The sequence below is a fragment of the Eupeodes corollae genome, chromosome 1, assembly GCF_945859685.1.
Source record: "Eupeodes corollae chromosome 1, idEupCoro1.1, whole genome shotgun sequence".
NCBI lineage: Eukaryota > Metazoa > Arthropoda > Insecta > Diptera > Syrphidae > Eupeodes > Eupeodes corollae.
Window position 1 is genome coordinate 228,612,889 of NC_079147.1, and position 16,802 is coordinate 228,629,690.

General features: G+C 36.1%; 1 protein-coding gene across 1 annotated transcript in view; it reads right to left on the bottom strand.

The window, feature by feature from the left end:
* LOC129949074 (uncharacterized) overlaps positions 1 to 16,802 on the bottom strand; it is a 70,293-nt gene that overhangs the window by 44,967 nt on the left and 8,524 nt on the right. Inside the window, exon 3 of the mRNA XM_056060305.1 lies at positions 6,799 to 7,024. Within this exon, the coding sequence (XP_055916280.1) occupies positions 6,799 to 7,024 (226 nt within the window). The remainder of the gene's footprint in view (positions 1 to 6,798; positions 7,025 to 16,802) is intronic.

The following is a 16,802-nucleotide window of genomic DNA, read 5'->3' on the forward strand; positions in this document are numbered from 1 at the left end:
AAAAACTCGTCTGTCCTTATTTATGCTGATGACATTAAGCTTTTCAAAAGTATAAAATCCTCCTCTGACTGTTTATTATTACAAGAAGACTTAACAATATTTAGGGAATGGTGCAATAAAAACCGACTTGTTTTAAATGTTGACAAATGTAAAACTATGAGTTTTACACGTAAAAAAATTCCGTTTTTGTACGATTATATATTTGATTCTTGTCCGTTATGTAAAGTTTCTATGTTTTCTGACTTAGGTATTATTCTAGATCCCAAATTATCATTTAATGATCATTTAAGTTATATAATTAAAAAAGCCAATAGGGTTCCTGGATTCATTAAAAGATTCGGTCGTGATTTTCGGGATCCTTATGTTCTTAAACTTCTATTTATTTCGTTTGTTAGACCAATTTTAGAATACGGCTGTGTGGTATGGTCACCTTATTACTCAATACATGTTTCAAGAATTGAAGCGATCCAAAAAAGGTTTCTGCGTTTCTGTCTTCGGTCTCTTCCATGGGCAAGGGAAAATCTATTTCCTCCTTATTCTCAAAGACTAGCTTTGATCAGCCTCCCTTCTTTGACTAACCACAGAAAGTATTTACAATTTTGTTTTATTGTTGGGATTATTAATGGTTCGATATCATTACCATCAGTTCTAAGTAAATTAAATTTCAGTTTCAGTCGTGCAAGTTTAAGGCGACAGCAACCTATTATTCAAATATTTAGCAGATCAAACTATGGTGTATGTAGCCCTCTCAATCAGTTAATAACAATTTATAACGAATTTAATTTTTGTTTAGAATCTGTAAATGATAATATAAAATGTAAACAATTTAAACTTATGTTTTTCAACAATATTGTATAATAAATATAAATTATGATATTAGATATTATTAGATTATAAGAATTTTTTTAAATATTGTTAACGTTAGATTTTAACGAATTAAATAAATAAATAAAAAGACAAAAGCCAACTATCCCGTCCTCCCTACTCAGTCGGGGTAAAGATTGCCATGTCTAAGCTGAAGTCTAATTAAGCCGCTGGAGCGGATGGCTTGAATGCCGAGCTCTTTAAAGCAGCTGGAGATAAGTTGGGAAGGAGCATGCACCAATTAACTGTACGATATGGTCGGAAGAAAGCATGCAGAAGCATTGACTATGACAAAAGCGGATGAAAGCACCTCGGGTCGTTTCGAGAGAAAAGTTCTTGGTGTGATCTACGGTCCCGTATGCATCGACCAGGAGTAGAGAAGAAGATGGAACGACGAGCTGTACGGCCTGTACGGCGGCGACGTAGACTTAGCAAGAAGGGTAAAAGTTACACGACTAAGATGGCTGGGTCACGTAGAGCGTTTGGAAATCAATGCTCCGGCCCGGAAAGTCTTCGAATACACACCCACAAAACAGCGCAGTAGAGAAAGTGGAAAGTGACCTCACACAACTTGGAGCGCGAAACTGGAGACATCTAGCTGGGGACCGAGCTATATGGAGAAGTTTGTTGGGTGAGGCCCTAGTTTACACAGGACTGTAGCGCCACTTTAAGTTAGTAAGTATGTAACTGTTTTCTTAAGAAGTTTAAATAAAATGATGTGTATCTTAACAGTAAGTTTACATATTTCAAGAGCTTAAGTGACAATTTAATTTATAAGATTATTTTAGTACACTGTTTTAGAAAGTTTTCTCACGTATTTTTTCCGGACTCATTACATTTTGCAGAATCTTTTTTTTCACTCCTGTTCTTGAGGGATTCAAAGCTTTTATATGAAATTAATTGATATTAAATATTTATTATGTTAATTATGTTTTTCAGTCAGCCATAAGTTTAAGGAAATTGTCACTTTTTCTATTTTTGGGTCATTTATATTCTTGAAATTCGCGTTTAAATCTCTGTTCTAGGGCATCCAAAGCAAATTCACTTTAGAAAGTAGATTTCCTCAATTTTTAAAATCTTAAAAGAAGATTTTTAAGCCATTTTTAGCAAGTTTAGCAATTTACCAAGCTTAAAAGATGATTTACCTAATTTTTAAAGATTTTAAGATCTTACTTTCTCTTAACAATTTACTAAAGTTAAAATCACGGAATGGCTTCTTTGACTTTTAGGAATTTTCTCAATTATTCTTATAAAAGAAGTGGATGATATTGTGCATTCGAAAGTAGGGACTTCAAAGTAAAAGGTCCGTTTAAGTTTATTTGCTTTGTTTATTTTCACGAACTCTCACCATTGAGACGTGTTTGTATGCTTTTTTAATAAAATCAAATCACCAATTTACTAGTTAGTAAAACGAAAAGAAAGGTTAAACATTTAAATTTCATTTGTAAATTGATAAATATTTATCAAATTGTTAACTAGCAAATTGCTAAACCCTTAACAGTAGGTTATTTAAAATTTTGCGCCAGTATTTTTAATCACAAAGTTTAAGGCAGTAAAACACAAAATTTGTTTTCATATTCAAAATATATAATTACAAAAATAAGAGGTTCATATCTATCAACGCAATCTCATTTATAAACAGGATCAATGTTTATTTAGCCAATAGACTTACATTTACTGGCCCATTGAACCAGTTTGTAGGACAAATATTGAAGAATATCTGGTTCCGAAGGCCGAAGAAGAATCGACAAACTAATTTTCGAGTTTTTGTTTGAATCAGAAAATACTTTATTAAAAGAGAATGGAATACTTCTAAGAACTTGAAAAAGTGTAATTTTCGATATACAAAGTTCTGGCATACGCAACTGAGCCAAATAGTTCAGACATTGAGGCTTTGTTCGTGAAGTCCAATGTTATAAATAAATTTCCAAATTATTTTCCGAATCTTTATTTTAAATATTCAGTTTACATATTTCATGTATTCAGGCTTCGCCTGACGTTTTCGAGTTCAGCCAAATGAATTCAATGCATGCTATCACAATGAAGCTTTGATCTGACGTTTGACAATTGTAAGGAAAAGAACGTAAGGTTACTCCATACGGAAGCTCAACAGCTGTAAAAAAAAGTCACCAAACAAATTACATTAGCTTTTGGAAGGATTCCAATTGGTCATTATAGGCTGTGTAAGCTACTTCCGCGATAAATTAAATTTTTTTCGATTTCAAAACTTATATTTTGTTACTGCACGAAATAACATCTGCTAATGACAGAAGTGCCATTTTAGAAATTTTATATTGGAAATGTCATTCATAGCAACCTCGAAGTAGGCCCATCGTAACGCAGATGAAGCCAAAGCTGAAGCGTGTTTGTGTTTCAGCCATAATGGTTTTTAACAGAAAGAAAAGCAGAACGGTTTAGAAAAATGTATATTTTTTTTTGCAAAACCATCAGACACTCGGCTATTACAAGTTTTTGAAATAAATTGATAAACGCGTTATGTTAAAAATGAGTATTTTTCAGGTTCGAAATCAGTATTTCTCAGAACCGTTTAATTATAACATTCGAGATTATTCAAACTTGATATATAGAGTTAAATTTCCGAAAACTGACATAGCCACATAAGATGAAAGTATATCAAAAAGATAGAGGTTTAAAAACGGTTTTCAATAAGGACTCTACAACTTAAACTTTATTATGGGTTTCAAGTATTTACAATCAAAAAATGTATTACTGGTTCATATGGCCACCTCTGGCTCATTTTCAGTAGTCGATTAGTTAGGCCCAATTTTCGATGACTCGACCGCACTTTTCGTCAGTTAAATTGGAGCTCTAAGTTCTTTCAACGTCGTCTGCTTGTTGGCTTAATGACTCAATGGAGCCTCAAAGAAAATAGTCTAGAAGTAGTAAATCGCAAGAACAAAGCGTCCAATGAACTTGCTCATTTCTAGAGATAACAAGCTTATGAAACTTACTCCTCAATAAATCGATTGCAAAAGGTGTGCTAGCCGGCTTGTGGCATCAACCTGATAAGACCAAAAGTCCTTGTCTTTCACATTGGGCCAGAAATAATCATGTCGCGACAAAACTGGCTATTCTGTGAGTACTATGTAACGTGACGATCGTTATAGTCGACTAAAAAAAAATAATAATAGCGCCACGATCGAACATGTGGACGTAGAAACCATTACGCCAAAAATTAACTTCTTCATTAACAAAACAAACGTTCTTAAAGTTGTCGTCACTGACACTGAACATTGACAGTTTGATGCTTAGTCAAAGTTGTCAAGTCCCTGTAGGAAAACCCGCTGATTTGCAAAATCATCATGTTGTTCAATACTATGTTGTGTTTTACCATAGCCTTAAAAAACACGTTTTTTTCCATTACATTAAAAAGACATATTTGAAAACCCTGGTTTGACAGAAAAATTGTACAGCGATATTCAAATTGAAGACAATTTAGTCCTTTTTTTATTTGGAAGATTCAAGGTAATACTTTATTTCAAATTCATCGATGTTTTCAAAATGGAAATAATGTTAATGATTTTTGGCCTATTAACCACCCACATCGCACAAATAACACCTCATACAAAAGGCCGCCCCGAATAGCCTATCATCCGCCCACTTACGCTAAGAAATAGCAAATAAGCCCATAAGCAATTAATTAAATACCTACCTACTTAAATTTGTTCCCAACACAACTCCTTCCATCCTTTATCTACCCTATAACCTCTTGCTCTTATATAATTCAATTGAAAAGCAAATGTATGTAGGTCTGTAGTTTGTTCCTATTTTCATTCCCCCAAACCAAATCAAACAACCATAATAAGACATCCGCATCAAAAGACACCACTGCCAGAGCCAGAGCTAAAGCCAAAGCCAGAGCCAGCACAGCACCATCATCCATCCAGGCAGCCTTCTTAAACCGGTGTCGATGTCGGTGCCAGCCAACAAGCGTGTTTTACTCCAAGAGTGGGGTGGTGGTTGGTTTGGTTGCTATCATTGCCATAATGCCTCACAGCTGAGCAGTGAGCAGAGCAGAGTAGCACAAAGCAAATAAGAGGTGTGATAGTCGCACGGAAAGCCTCCTCATCCGCTGATGCGCACACACACTCGCTCACACTTCCATTTGGTGGCTGAACGAAATTTAATCCTCGCACAACGCTTTCTACGGATTATGTTCGCCTGGTTTAAATGATGAATTTGAGGCGTATCTAGGGCGTGGTGGTACCGACCTTGGCCGTTGGCTCCATCGACAAAACACCCAGTTTTTGTACGTCCATTCCCAATTGTTTGTCATTTAGCCAGTGTTGGTCCTCGGTTGTAATGTAACTGCCCGCTGCCACTTTTGGTTTTTCACAGTTCTCTGTGAGGCTTCTTTACTAGCTTCCTGGGGATGCGATGGTTGGATTATAATACACGAATGGTGTAACTGCTCAGAACTTTTGAAGTGGTGGCGCGGCGGCAGCAAAGATGTTGAAGGCAGTTTTTAGAACTGATGATAATACCACCATTCAACAACGCATCGCACCGTACCGCACCCTTGAAAGTCCTCAAGGGGGGTGCGATTATTTTTAAAGTCTATCATGAATCTGAAGTTTGTGGGTGGGCTCTATGCTCGTTTAAGGTGGTGTTTTCGTGCCAATAACAACTTACAAAATTTGAGACACAGATGAAGACTTGCGCCGCACCGTAAGGAAACAATGCCATTTAAATAATGATAATTATTTCGCTGTTTAATTTCTCTCTACAAACATTATTACCAGAACAACCTGACACAAGTTCTGGAAATATAAATTCCGGAAAACAGGGCCAAAATAAGGTTAACAGAATGTTCCACTGTTAAGTGTTATTTTGATATTTCTGCATGAACTTTTGAAACAGTTTGATTTGAGTAATTTGTTGTACAAGTTATAATTTTTGTAATGTGTGTTTTTGGAAGTTAATATTATTCTATTTGTTATTTAAAAGGATTAGAATTTTAGAAAACTTTAGAAATTGCTAAGAAAATATGTTTTTTTTTATTAATTCATAATTCCGCACACTTTTTGACAAAATTTGGGCATACTATGAACTTTTGAACATCTTCTAGAGTAGCTAAATAATGTTTACGAAAATCAGTTCATTTTCAAAAACGAGGATTTTTTCGAAATCGAAATCGTATGGAGTGGTTGGGCGAACAGAATAGTTTTACTGCTGTATTAAACTTCTATCAAATTTTGAAAAATAAATTAAAAGTTTTGAGAATTTTGCAATTTTTTCAAAATATTGCTGAGTGAAATATCTTTTCGAATATACGTTTTACAACTTCAAGAACACTTTTAAGAATTTGAAAAAATATAAATAACTAGTTTTTGGAAAGACAAGAAGTGCTCATTTTGTCTTTTTAATTGACCATAGCTTTTGAAGTTTTGAACATAGAATTCGAAAAAGAACTATTTTCAAAAAAACAAAATTAAACTTTTGAAAAAATCGAAACTAAGTCAAAACGATAACATTTAATAAAAAAAACTTGATTTCTATAGTTTGTGTTTTTTTTTTAAATAAATCAAGTGTACTCGTATGTAGTTTATTTTTAGTCTTTGTATTTTGGAGTAATACATAAAATGGTATTAAAAATAAAATCCAATAAACAAATTACCCGACCAGCACACCTGCATTATTTCCATTTTCCGAAATGAATTAAGCAAAAATATGGGAAGCATATTGTGTTGGCCCATAATTTAATTACTTTTTGGAACCACCTACCATTATCTAAATTGTGAGGTTGGTACTTTCACATTATGTTCTGTACATACCCCCAAAAGATTTTTTCTCTTGAAAAGGTATACAAACTTAAAAACTGTTGTAGGCAGATACTATAAACACCAAGGGTAACTGGTTTCTCTGTGCGCCTGTTATCACTTTAATAATTCCAATGTTATAAGTAAGAGTTACCATTTACTATGTTTACAAGGAGAATTGAATTGAAATTGAAACAGGATTTAGCTTCGTGTATACTTGAAACGGATCGAAATACGATTTCTAGATCCAATTTGTAAGCCTGAATTAACGAGATAAGGAATCCATGAGTCAGTTTGTCATTTCGATTCCATTTAAATTCGATCTTTCGATTGAGTGCCACCATAGTCAATTCAATTCGGATTTGATTCATCAATCCAATCTGTAACCAGGTTTAAAAATATGTAATTGTTATAATAATAGTTTTGATTGTAGCCAAGATATCAAATTTCTTTCTTACCTGTAATGCAACATTTACAGAGATTGAGAGCTGTTTTACTATTTCCTGAACATGTAAGCCAAATGTCAGTATTGTATCTAGTGTTACTCCTAAGTATTTTGCAGAAGATTTCCACTCGATGCCTATATTGTTAATAGAGTTCATTGAGCTTGGAAAGAAACAGGATTTTCTTTTCTAGTAAAAAAGATGGCCTGAGTCTTAGAAGTATTAATCTTTATTTTCCAATCACCAAAATAGTTTTGAGTTATATTCAGTGGAAAATGCAGATTATTTCCAATAATGGAAGCAATTGAATCTGTGGAAAATATATAGCGAAAATTGCTGTCTCACAGTTTAGGAGTGATGAGTAGAAACAGTGTAGGGAATTGGGCAGAAAAACAGAACCCTGACGAACACCTTCCACACTCTTCAACGAAGGCAAAGTCGCAAGACTAGCTTCTCACTGGGGATTCTTTGTAAGAGCTTACTAAGAATTTAAAAGAAGGCTCTTAGCAAATCTAAGCGATCTTCCTGGCGATCCATCTGTGGCACGATAGAAGAATCTTCTGAAGCCTCCACGGTACGATAAATTCTTTCAACTACTCCAGCCATGCCAAGCTGCTTGAAATATGCAGACGGCTCCTGGAAAAATTCAAGTGATGAATCGCTGAACTTACTATTGGAGACTCACTCTCCTGGTAGTTCTCTTACCGAAACTTGCAACAGTTATATGCGTTAAAGTTCAAATACTACATATCCACAAGGTCTGATCACTAGGGACAAGCTACAATGGGCTCTCAAAAGCTTCAAACCATTTAAAGCTGCAGGACCAGATGAAATAATACCAGCCCAATTACAAAAGGCTTCTGATATAATTGCACCAATCCTTGAGGCAATTTTTACCAGCTGTCTTTACCTGGTCCATATTCCCTCAGCATGGAGAGAAGTAAAAGTTGTTTTTATACTCAAAGCAGGTAAATGCTCGCAAGTCAATCCTAAAGATCCAAGACCTATAAGTCTATCATCATTTCCTCTTAAGACCTTGGAAAGATTGATTGATATCCATTTAAGGGAAAGTATTGATACAAGACTTCTGTCTACGTCTCAACATGTCTACTATAAAGGCTAATCAGTGGAAACTGCGTTACATACCTTAGTACGCACCGTCGAATATTCCCTCCATCATAAAGAGTTCACTATGGTTGCTTTCCTTGACATCGAAGGTGCCTAACATATCTAAAAATAGAGAGTTCGCTTCGGGAGTTAATTCATTTAATGCTTACTAGCAGAATAATTAACTCAAAACTGGGCAACTATTCTAGTAAGGTCTCCCCTTATCTTATCACTTTAAAAGAACTCTTACAAAATGCCTTAGACAGACTAATTTCTTGAACTGATCGGTGCTGACTGGGTGTTAACCAACATAAAACCCTTTAGTCTTATTTTTTTTTGGAGGTACAAAATTCCATTTTTCAACCCTCCCTATATTAAAGGAATCCAATTAAAATTCTCGGACGAGGCTAAATACCTGGGTCTTGTCTTAGACAAAAAACTAAATTGGGAACGCAACATACAGGAAAGAGTCAATAAAGCTACTGTAGCTCTCTTTTCTTGCAAAAAAGCTATTGGTTTTAAATGGGGTTTATAACCCAGAATCATGCATTGGCTATACCCATCGGTAATCAGACCGATTTTAACGTACGGTGTGGCAGTATGGTGGACTGCTTTAGAGAAAGGTATAAACAAGGATAAGCTAAATAAAGTCCAACGTTCAGCTTGCCTATGTATAAGCAGATCGCTTCGCACGACCACGTCTGCGGCACTGGACACGTTGCTCTACCTTACACCTCTTGACATATTTAGCAAACAAATAGCTGCAAGCTCTGCTATTCGCCTCAAAACTTCGTCGCAGTGGACTAACTACAACATTGTCCACTTCGTAATTCTAAGGTATTAAGAATGAGTTCCAAAGCACACACACTACACCACCCCCAACTGCAATTCGACAGAAACTTCCAGATTTATATACTTTCCAGATCTTTCTGGGAGGATAGGGCATTCATGGAAGACGAGTCAGTCCATTTTTATACAGATAGTTCAAAAACAAAAAAAAGGGGTTGGTGGAGGTCTGTACCAAGCGAAACTTTTGGCGATAAAAGAAGTCTTGTCCCGGCGTAAGGAAAACGTGATGTCCGCATTTTCTCAGATAGTCAGGCCGCTATCAAATCTCTGGACTCTGTCTCTATAACAGTCCATAATGCAGATGAACTCGCAAGGAACGGTACAGTGGCATACCAATCGCTAGGTGTCATAACCGGACACTGCCTAATAGGAAAGCACGCCACGCGGCTAGGCGTATTCTCAAATTACTTTTGCAGAAGCTGTATGGACGAGGAATAGGTTGAAACAGTTCTTCACCTTCACTGTCAATGCTCTGCTCTAGTTCAAAAATGCAAAAATTATCTAGGAGATTTCTTCTTTAACGATCTAAACAGAATGAGCATAATCAGGGACTTAAACTGGTTCCATTGAGCTTAGGAGAAAGACTTAAGATTCATATGGTATCACAATGGGTCATTAAACTGGCCTAAGTGTTTCCGATTCCATCAAGGACAGCCAATTTAACCTAGCCTAACCTAACCTGCCACACAAGTAAACATATCAGATATAAAACTGTTCACAGACACTATACATTTTCTTGAGTATAAAAAGGACTTTCCAATTTTTATCAGGGGTGGAATCGGCTAAAGTGATAGGTCACTATCAAATTTTTGATAGTCAAATTGACTGTCACCGACTTTTCCGTCTATGTAAGCTGATCCAATTCAATTCGATTCGATTGAACAATTTCAGAATATAATCGTCACAATTCATTGTTGCTATGGTGAATTTTTAAAATAAAATATCTAAATAAAATTCTTACTTTTCTTGTGTTTTTTCGAATTACGTATAAGTTTCGTCGGTCCAAAGAATGTGTTTTTGTACCTAAAAAGGGTAACTGACAAAAATTTCCATTCGTTTTTTTGTAAGCGTTTGGTAGCTCTATTCAGAAACGACATATTTGTAGAAAAACGACTACCAAATTTTTCTAGTGACAGCTTTTTATGTATCAATTTGACTATCACCTTGCACAGATCTCGTCATATCTAATCTATAACAAAAATAATCAGTATTTTATGATAGTCTATCATCAAAATTAAGCCAAGTTTCGGATATTAATCCTATATCTACTTTGTGCGTGCTTAGAAAAGCAAAAAAATCGAGGATTCTTTCAATGATTTTTCTTCTTAAAATCAAAAAAAAATTCACATTATGAATTCCTTCAACTAAATACAAATATTTTCTTAAAAATAAGTAAAAAGCGTTTAAATAAGTAACTGTATTTAAGAAAAACAAAGTTCTTACAATCTCCGATTTGTTTTGTTTTCTTCGTATTATTTTTCAAAAATTCATTCATTTTAAGAAGGACATAGTTTTTATTTAATTGATAACAAGTTCTATGGAAACACTGGTAACCACATTTAATCATTTTCACCATTTTTAAAAAACCTTATCCTCCTCCCTGATCGACCTTTGTGAAATAACAAAGATGCCGCAAGCAAATGAAATTGCTTCCTAAGTGAAAAAAACATGCCCTGCTACGAGAAGGTCCCTTTTCTCAACACAGATTACAACCAATGCAATGTCCCAATTCTTTCAAATTAATTAAAGAACTATCCCTTTACGTATTTTATTTTGCTTCAAAAACCTCGTTGTGAAAAATTAGAAGGAAAGCATAAGGATACCCTAAGGACCGTGTCGTCGGTCGGCTTGCAACTGAAAATACGGAGGAATATTAATATTTATGCAAATGATTATCAAATCGTAACAGGATAACAGCTAACTACAGGAAGGGCCTGGATATAATTTTTTAGTGGGAAGTGGCAACACATTTGTAAAGAAGTACACTGAACTCTGAACAGTCAACCCTTATCGAGGTTGAAATGAAATACAGAAATTTACTTGAGGCTGGTTTTTGATGGTATCTTGTTATCCCAGCATGAAGATGCACAAGTCGGGTGACGCAGTTACAAAATTGTACATATCAATTCAATATAGAAGCTATGTGTGGGGGAAGTCCTTTTCTGATGAGTTTCGTTGCCTACTGAGAGAAAGTAAGAAATTTGTAGTTCAGGAAGAGGTCATGTTCATCTCTTGGTTCATGTGCTTGTCTAAGGATTTATTAACGCCTGATAGAAGCAATTTTATTTTTTCTGGAAAAAAGTTTTATGAGACATTTTGTGTTACAAAAAGGGAATTGTAATAGAAGCTAGAATTGCGTACATTTGCTTCTGTTGGTGGATGCTTATGTAGGGCTTTTCTTGATGAAAATAAGAAACAAAACGTATTAACTTGAACAAAACTTCTTTATTACTAATGAAAAATATTATTTTGATTACATGGAAACAGTGAAAATAAATAAGCTTTAATTTGATTATTCTGAGCAAAGTAATTATTAAGTACAGTGATATTTCATATCGTAATAGATGAAGCCTCTTACACTTATCATCTAAAATTTTGCCGTGCTTGCATGTAGACAAAAATGTAGGCAAGTTTTTGAGCCTTAGTTCACATTCAGCACCAGTAAGCTACCATTATTTATATGCCATTGCGCAGTTTCGAAACGAAAAAAATATCCCTTACTTAGTATGTTGGCGGCCTTCCAGTTAAGAGTTGGCAGAAATGAGATTTTCCCTTTGACTATCATTATTGCAAAAGGTTTAATCGAGATCCCTGTAAGAATCAACCATTTTACCAGCTTTCCTAAGTATTCTCACAATATGATTATAATACCTTTTCTAGAGGCTTGACGTTGTCTAGAGAGTATTCAGAAAATCAATAGATGTATTATGTTCCACATCGAGAGAAAAGGAAGCCTTAAAGCCTTGTCCATTCATTCAACATTCGAACCTATGCTTTGGTTTTAATACTTTATTTTCATAATCATAGTCATCGATTAAGGGTTTCAAACTAATTCCAGATGCATAGGTACATGAAACTTGGTATATGAAATTTGATTCATCCAATTTTTAAATCAGAAATTGTATTTAGCAGTCCTTTGATCAGATCAGATCAGATATAAGCTTCGACTAAAAATTTCGTGAACGGCTTTATAACTTACTTTTAAAGCTATTTTTCTGAGGAGTTAATAAATCAGTTAGGACACATTCGAGTATATTTGGTTTGTAAAAAACCATCGTCCTTTTTTGAAAAAAAAATTGTAAGCATATGTATGTTTGCAGGTAAGGTGTGTCCAGGGGCTCCCGTAATAGATAGTCCAAATTAATTATGGCGAAAGGCCGAGTCATTTTTTTTTTTTGGTAACTTGTTTAACCCGAATCCTAACTATTTTATATACTAACGACTGTTTTAATGAAATTTTGAAAAACATATATTTTAAGTTGGTTTTTCACGCAATCTGTTCACAAATAAATTTTGTTTTTAAGGTTTTTGGCATTTTAAAGTAACCAAATTTTGGGACAATAAAATTTTTGTGAGCATTTTTATTTCTCTGAAATTTGATGATATTGACTTGATATTGGTTTTTTGACTTAATGTGGCCTTACATTTTACAAAGGTATGCATTTACCACACCTAAGCTCAAATTAAAAGTTATACCCATTTGAACCTGGACAGATTGTGGATTTTAAACAAATGCAAATAAAAAGCTTGTATTTAAATAGATTTTTGTTTCGTTCTTCTTCATCTCGGACAATTATGTGGTCCAAAAATTTGAGGATTACTTACTTACTTAAGGTCGAGCTAGAGTCCTGTATGAACTAGGGCATCACCCAACAAAGTTCTCCATCTAGCTCGGTCCCTAGCTAGATGTCTCCAGTTTCGCGCTCCAAGTTGGGTGAGGTCACCTTCCACTAATGCGTGCCACCGGATCCGCGGTCTTCCTTTACTGCGCTGTGAGTGTGGATTCGAAGACTTTTCGGGCCGAAGCATTGATTTCCATGCGCTCTACGTGACCCAGCCATCTTAGTCGTTTTACTTTTACCCTTCTGGCTAAGTCTACGTCGCCGTACAGCCCATACAGCTCGTTGTTCCATCTTCTTCTAAACTCTTGTTTGATGCATACGGGACCGTAGATCACATGAAGAACTTTTCTCTCGAAACGACCCAAGGTGCTTTCATCCGTTTTTGTCATAGTCCATGGTTCCGCACCGTACTGCTGGACGGGGATGATGATGGTCTTATATAGCGACACTCGACAGAGGGCTTTGCTACTTGATTAGTTTCTTAGTCCAAAGAAACAGCGGTTAGCAAGAGTTATTCTTCCTTTGATCTCAGCGCTGGTGTTGTTTTCTGCGTTCATAGCGGAGCCTAGGTAGAGACGAAGTCCTTAACTACCTCAAAATTACGTCATGGTGAGAGTTTAACAGAAACGTTGGTGTTGTAAGTCCTTTCTTGACGACAACATGTACTTTGTTTTGCTCTCATTAATCGTTAAACCCATTTTTCCGCCTTTGCCTTAATGCTCACAAAATTCCCATTGACATCACCCTAAACATTCCGATTATGTTGATGTCATCAGCATATGCTAGTAATTGGAAAGACTATTGAAAGATAGTGCCTCTAGTGTTGACGTGTGAGCTCTGCACTATTCTTTTAAGTACGATGGTAAGAAAATCGCATGAGAGAGCATCACCTTGTCTAAAGCCGTTTTTGACATCGAAAGGTTCTGTTAAGTTGTTTCCAACCTTTATGGAGCCGCGTGAATTCTCCATGGTCACCCTGCACAAAGCGACGAGTTTGGCAGGGATGCCAAAACTAGACATGGCTCTATACAGCTCGTCCCTGTAGATGCTGTCATATGCAGCCTTGAAATCGATGAAAAGATGGTGGGTGTCGTTTTGGTGTTCTTGTGTTTTTTCCACGATCTGCCGTAATGTGAATGATAAACTGTGGACTTTCCTCGTCTAAAACCACAATATATTACGGCAGAGAAAATTTTATAGGCGATGTTAAGTAGACTGATTCCTCTATAGTTGGTGCAGTTTAGAGGATCTCTTTTTTTCACGATCGGGCAAACAATACTGAGGTTAAATTCATCGGGCGTGCTTTCTTTTGACCAAATCTTACAGATAAGTTGGTGTAGGCTCCTAAACAACGTATCTCCAGCGGCTTTAAAGAGCTCGGCATTCAAGCCATCCGCTCCAGCGGCTTTATTAGGCTTCAGCTTCGATATGGCAATCTTTACTTCGTCTAAGTCGGGAGGACGGGATTAATGGCTTTCGGCGTCTATGTTGAATGGCGGAATTCAGTTCATCGTCGCCGTTATACAGTCTGCAGAAGTGGTCCTTGCATATCCTCAGCATTGACTGCGGTTCCAATATGCCGTTTCCACTTTCGTCTTTGTAGCCTTCGGTTCTAGGTTTATGTACCTGTGAATTTCGTTTCACCTGTTCATAAAACTTTCAAACTTCATTCCTGCTTTTAAACCTCTCAACATATTTTTCCTTCTGAGAACTCGGCGTTCCTCTCGCCTCTTCTGCTCATATAGCTAATGAGCAGCTCTCGTCCTTTTATGCAGCGCTAATGTTGCCGAATTTAGCTTTGATGCGTATGGTCATGAGGCCCTGACTTCTTGCCTAAGCCTGGCTCCAATGACGAAGCCGCATCCGAATAAGCGCTGTTATTTTTCTCGGTAGCAGTCACAAAGTAAATACCGCAGTTTTTCATCCTCTTTTTGCCCGGCCCATCCCATCGTATTTCCTGGATAGCGGTGATGTCTGCCTCATAGCAGTCTAGGGCCTCATCTAATTCTTTGGCTGCACGTGGTCTGTTAACTTTCCACGTGCATGTTCGAAGTTCATTGTCCTTAACTCGTTTGTGTGGGTTGTCAACAGTAAATCCGTCAGTATCCGAGGCTTGTTGGTGCTTCGCAACTATAAAAGCTTTTACGTGGCTTTCACCCCGACGGCACAACCCCAACCTGGAGGGTCAGATCCTAAGTATAGCTCCAAGGATGGGGAGCCGCTCCTTATAGGCCTGGGCTCCGAATATGACGGAGAAGCCCTATAAGGTGTTCACTAAGTAGTTCAACCTTACTGGAACTGTAGACGCCACCGTTGATTCCATCTCGAGAATTCCTCCGCTGCCGTCTGGATAAAGAGAGGTGCCTTAGTGGAAACACCTCTCCCCCCGTCTCTCGTTTACTGCCCCCAACAACTTTCCACTGGGTTTGGAACCCAATCTCCAGTTGAGGTACTAGGCGCCCGATGTTCACCACGTGGAGGTGAGAGTAGGAATTGATAGACAGAGCCCCAATTTTATTGATTAACGTACCCACTGAGTGAAAAATGTACTTCGTCGCTGAAGAAAATTTTGTTCGAAAAATCTTAGTCTGCCGCCTGTTGTTCAAATACCCATTCGACGTATCTATACGAAGTTGTGAATGTTCAGCTGGCTTAAGTTATTGTGTGATCTGGACTTTATATAGATGAAGGTGTAGATCCAAATGGAGAATACGCCATAATGTTTCGTGAGACAGTTCTTATTCCTAAGAACGACAAGGAAACGACACATTGGGGACTTCGGCAACACTTTCACTTACAGCAGCGACCTTACAATATTTGTAACTAATCCAGTCTCTTCAAATTTCTTTATAATTTTACCAATTTCTTGCGTAGTTTTGTAAACCACCATTATATCCTCTTTAAGCCCGATGTGTGGCTGTGGCAGAATCACCACTTTTGTAGTAGGTTTTAACAATATGTATGCGTTGTTCGATAGTCAAGCGATGATCGTAAATGTTAGACTTTCATCTGAAAACGAAAAATTGGTGTAACAGCTTAGTTTGACAGATAGCAAATTCCAGCCCAATACTTTTGAAAACCGCATAATGAATAACCCGTTACTTTTATTAACTTCCCATAGGAAGTTATTGTAATGGGTCCGATTTGTCAAATTGAAAATTTTGACATTTCTCGACGTTTCAAGGTCCCTAGAGTCGAAATAAAAGATTTTTAGAAAGATGTCTGTGCGTGCGTGTGTACGTACGTTCGTACGTCCGTACGTTCGCGACGTTTTTTTCGTCGTCCATAGCTCAAGAACCAGAAGAGATACCGACTTCAAATAAATTTTGTTATACAGATAATAAGGCAGAAAGATGCAGAAAGGGCTCTCAAGAAAATTGCGTGGGTGGTTTTTTTACCATAGCAGTTTAAAAAAAAGGTGAAAATTTTGGTTAACCCTAAATATCTTACGAATTTAGAGACTTGAATTAAATTTTAAATAATAAACCGTAACGTGATCTCAAAAAAATATATTTTTTGAAAAAAATCTATCCAACGGTTTTTTTTCTAAATCAAAAAAACTGAAATAAAAAAATTTGTCACCTCCTAAATTTAACGACTAACATATGATTTCATCTCCAAAACAATTTTGAGCAACGGAGAATAATGTTTTTGAAATCTGATAAAATTTTAAGAAAATCGAATTGACAGTTTTTTTTATAAAAAATAAAAATCTAAAAAAAACATTACTCAAAGTTCGTAAAAATTAAATATCGATTCAAATATCTTTTCAAAAACTTGAAATTTAGGCTTCAAGCTTATTTTATCTTATAAGAAATATTGTTTTTAACATTCAGTCAAATTTTGAGAAAAATCGAATTGACAGTTTTTTTACAAAAAATAAAAACCTAAAAAAAAATTAATAAAAGCTGGTAAAA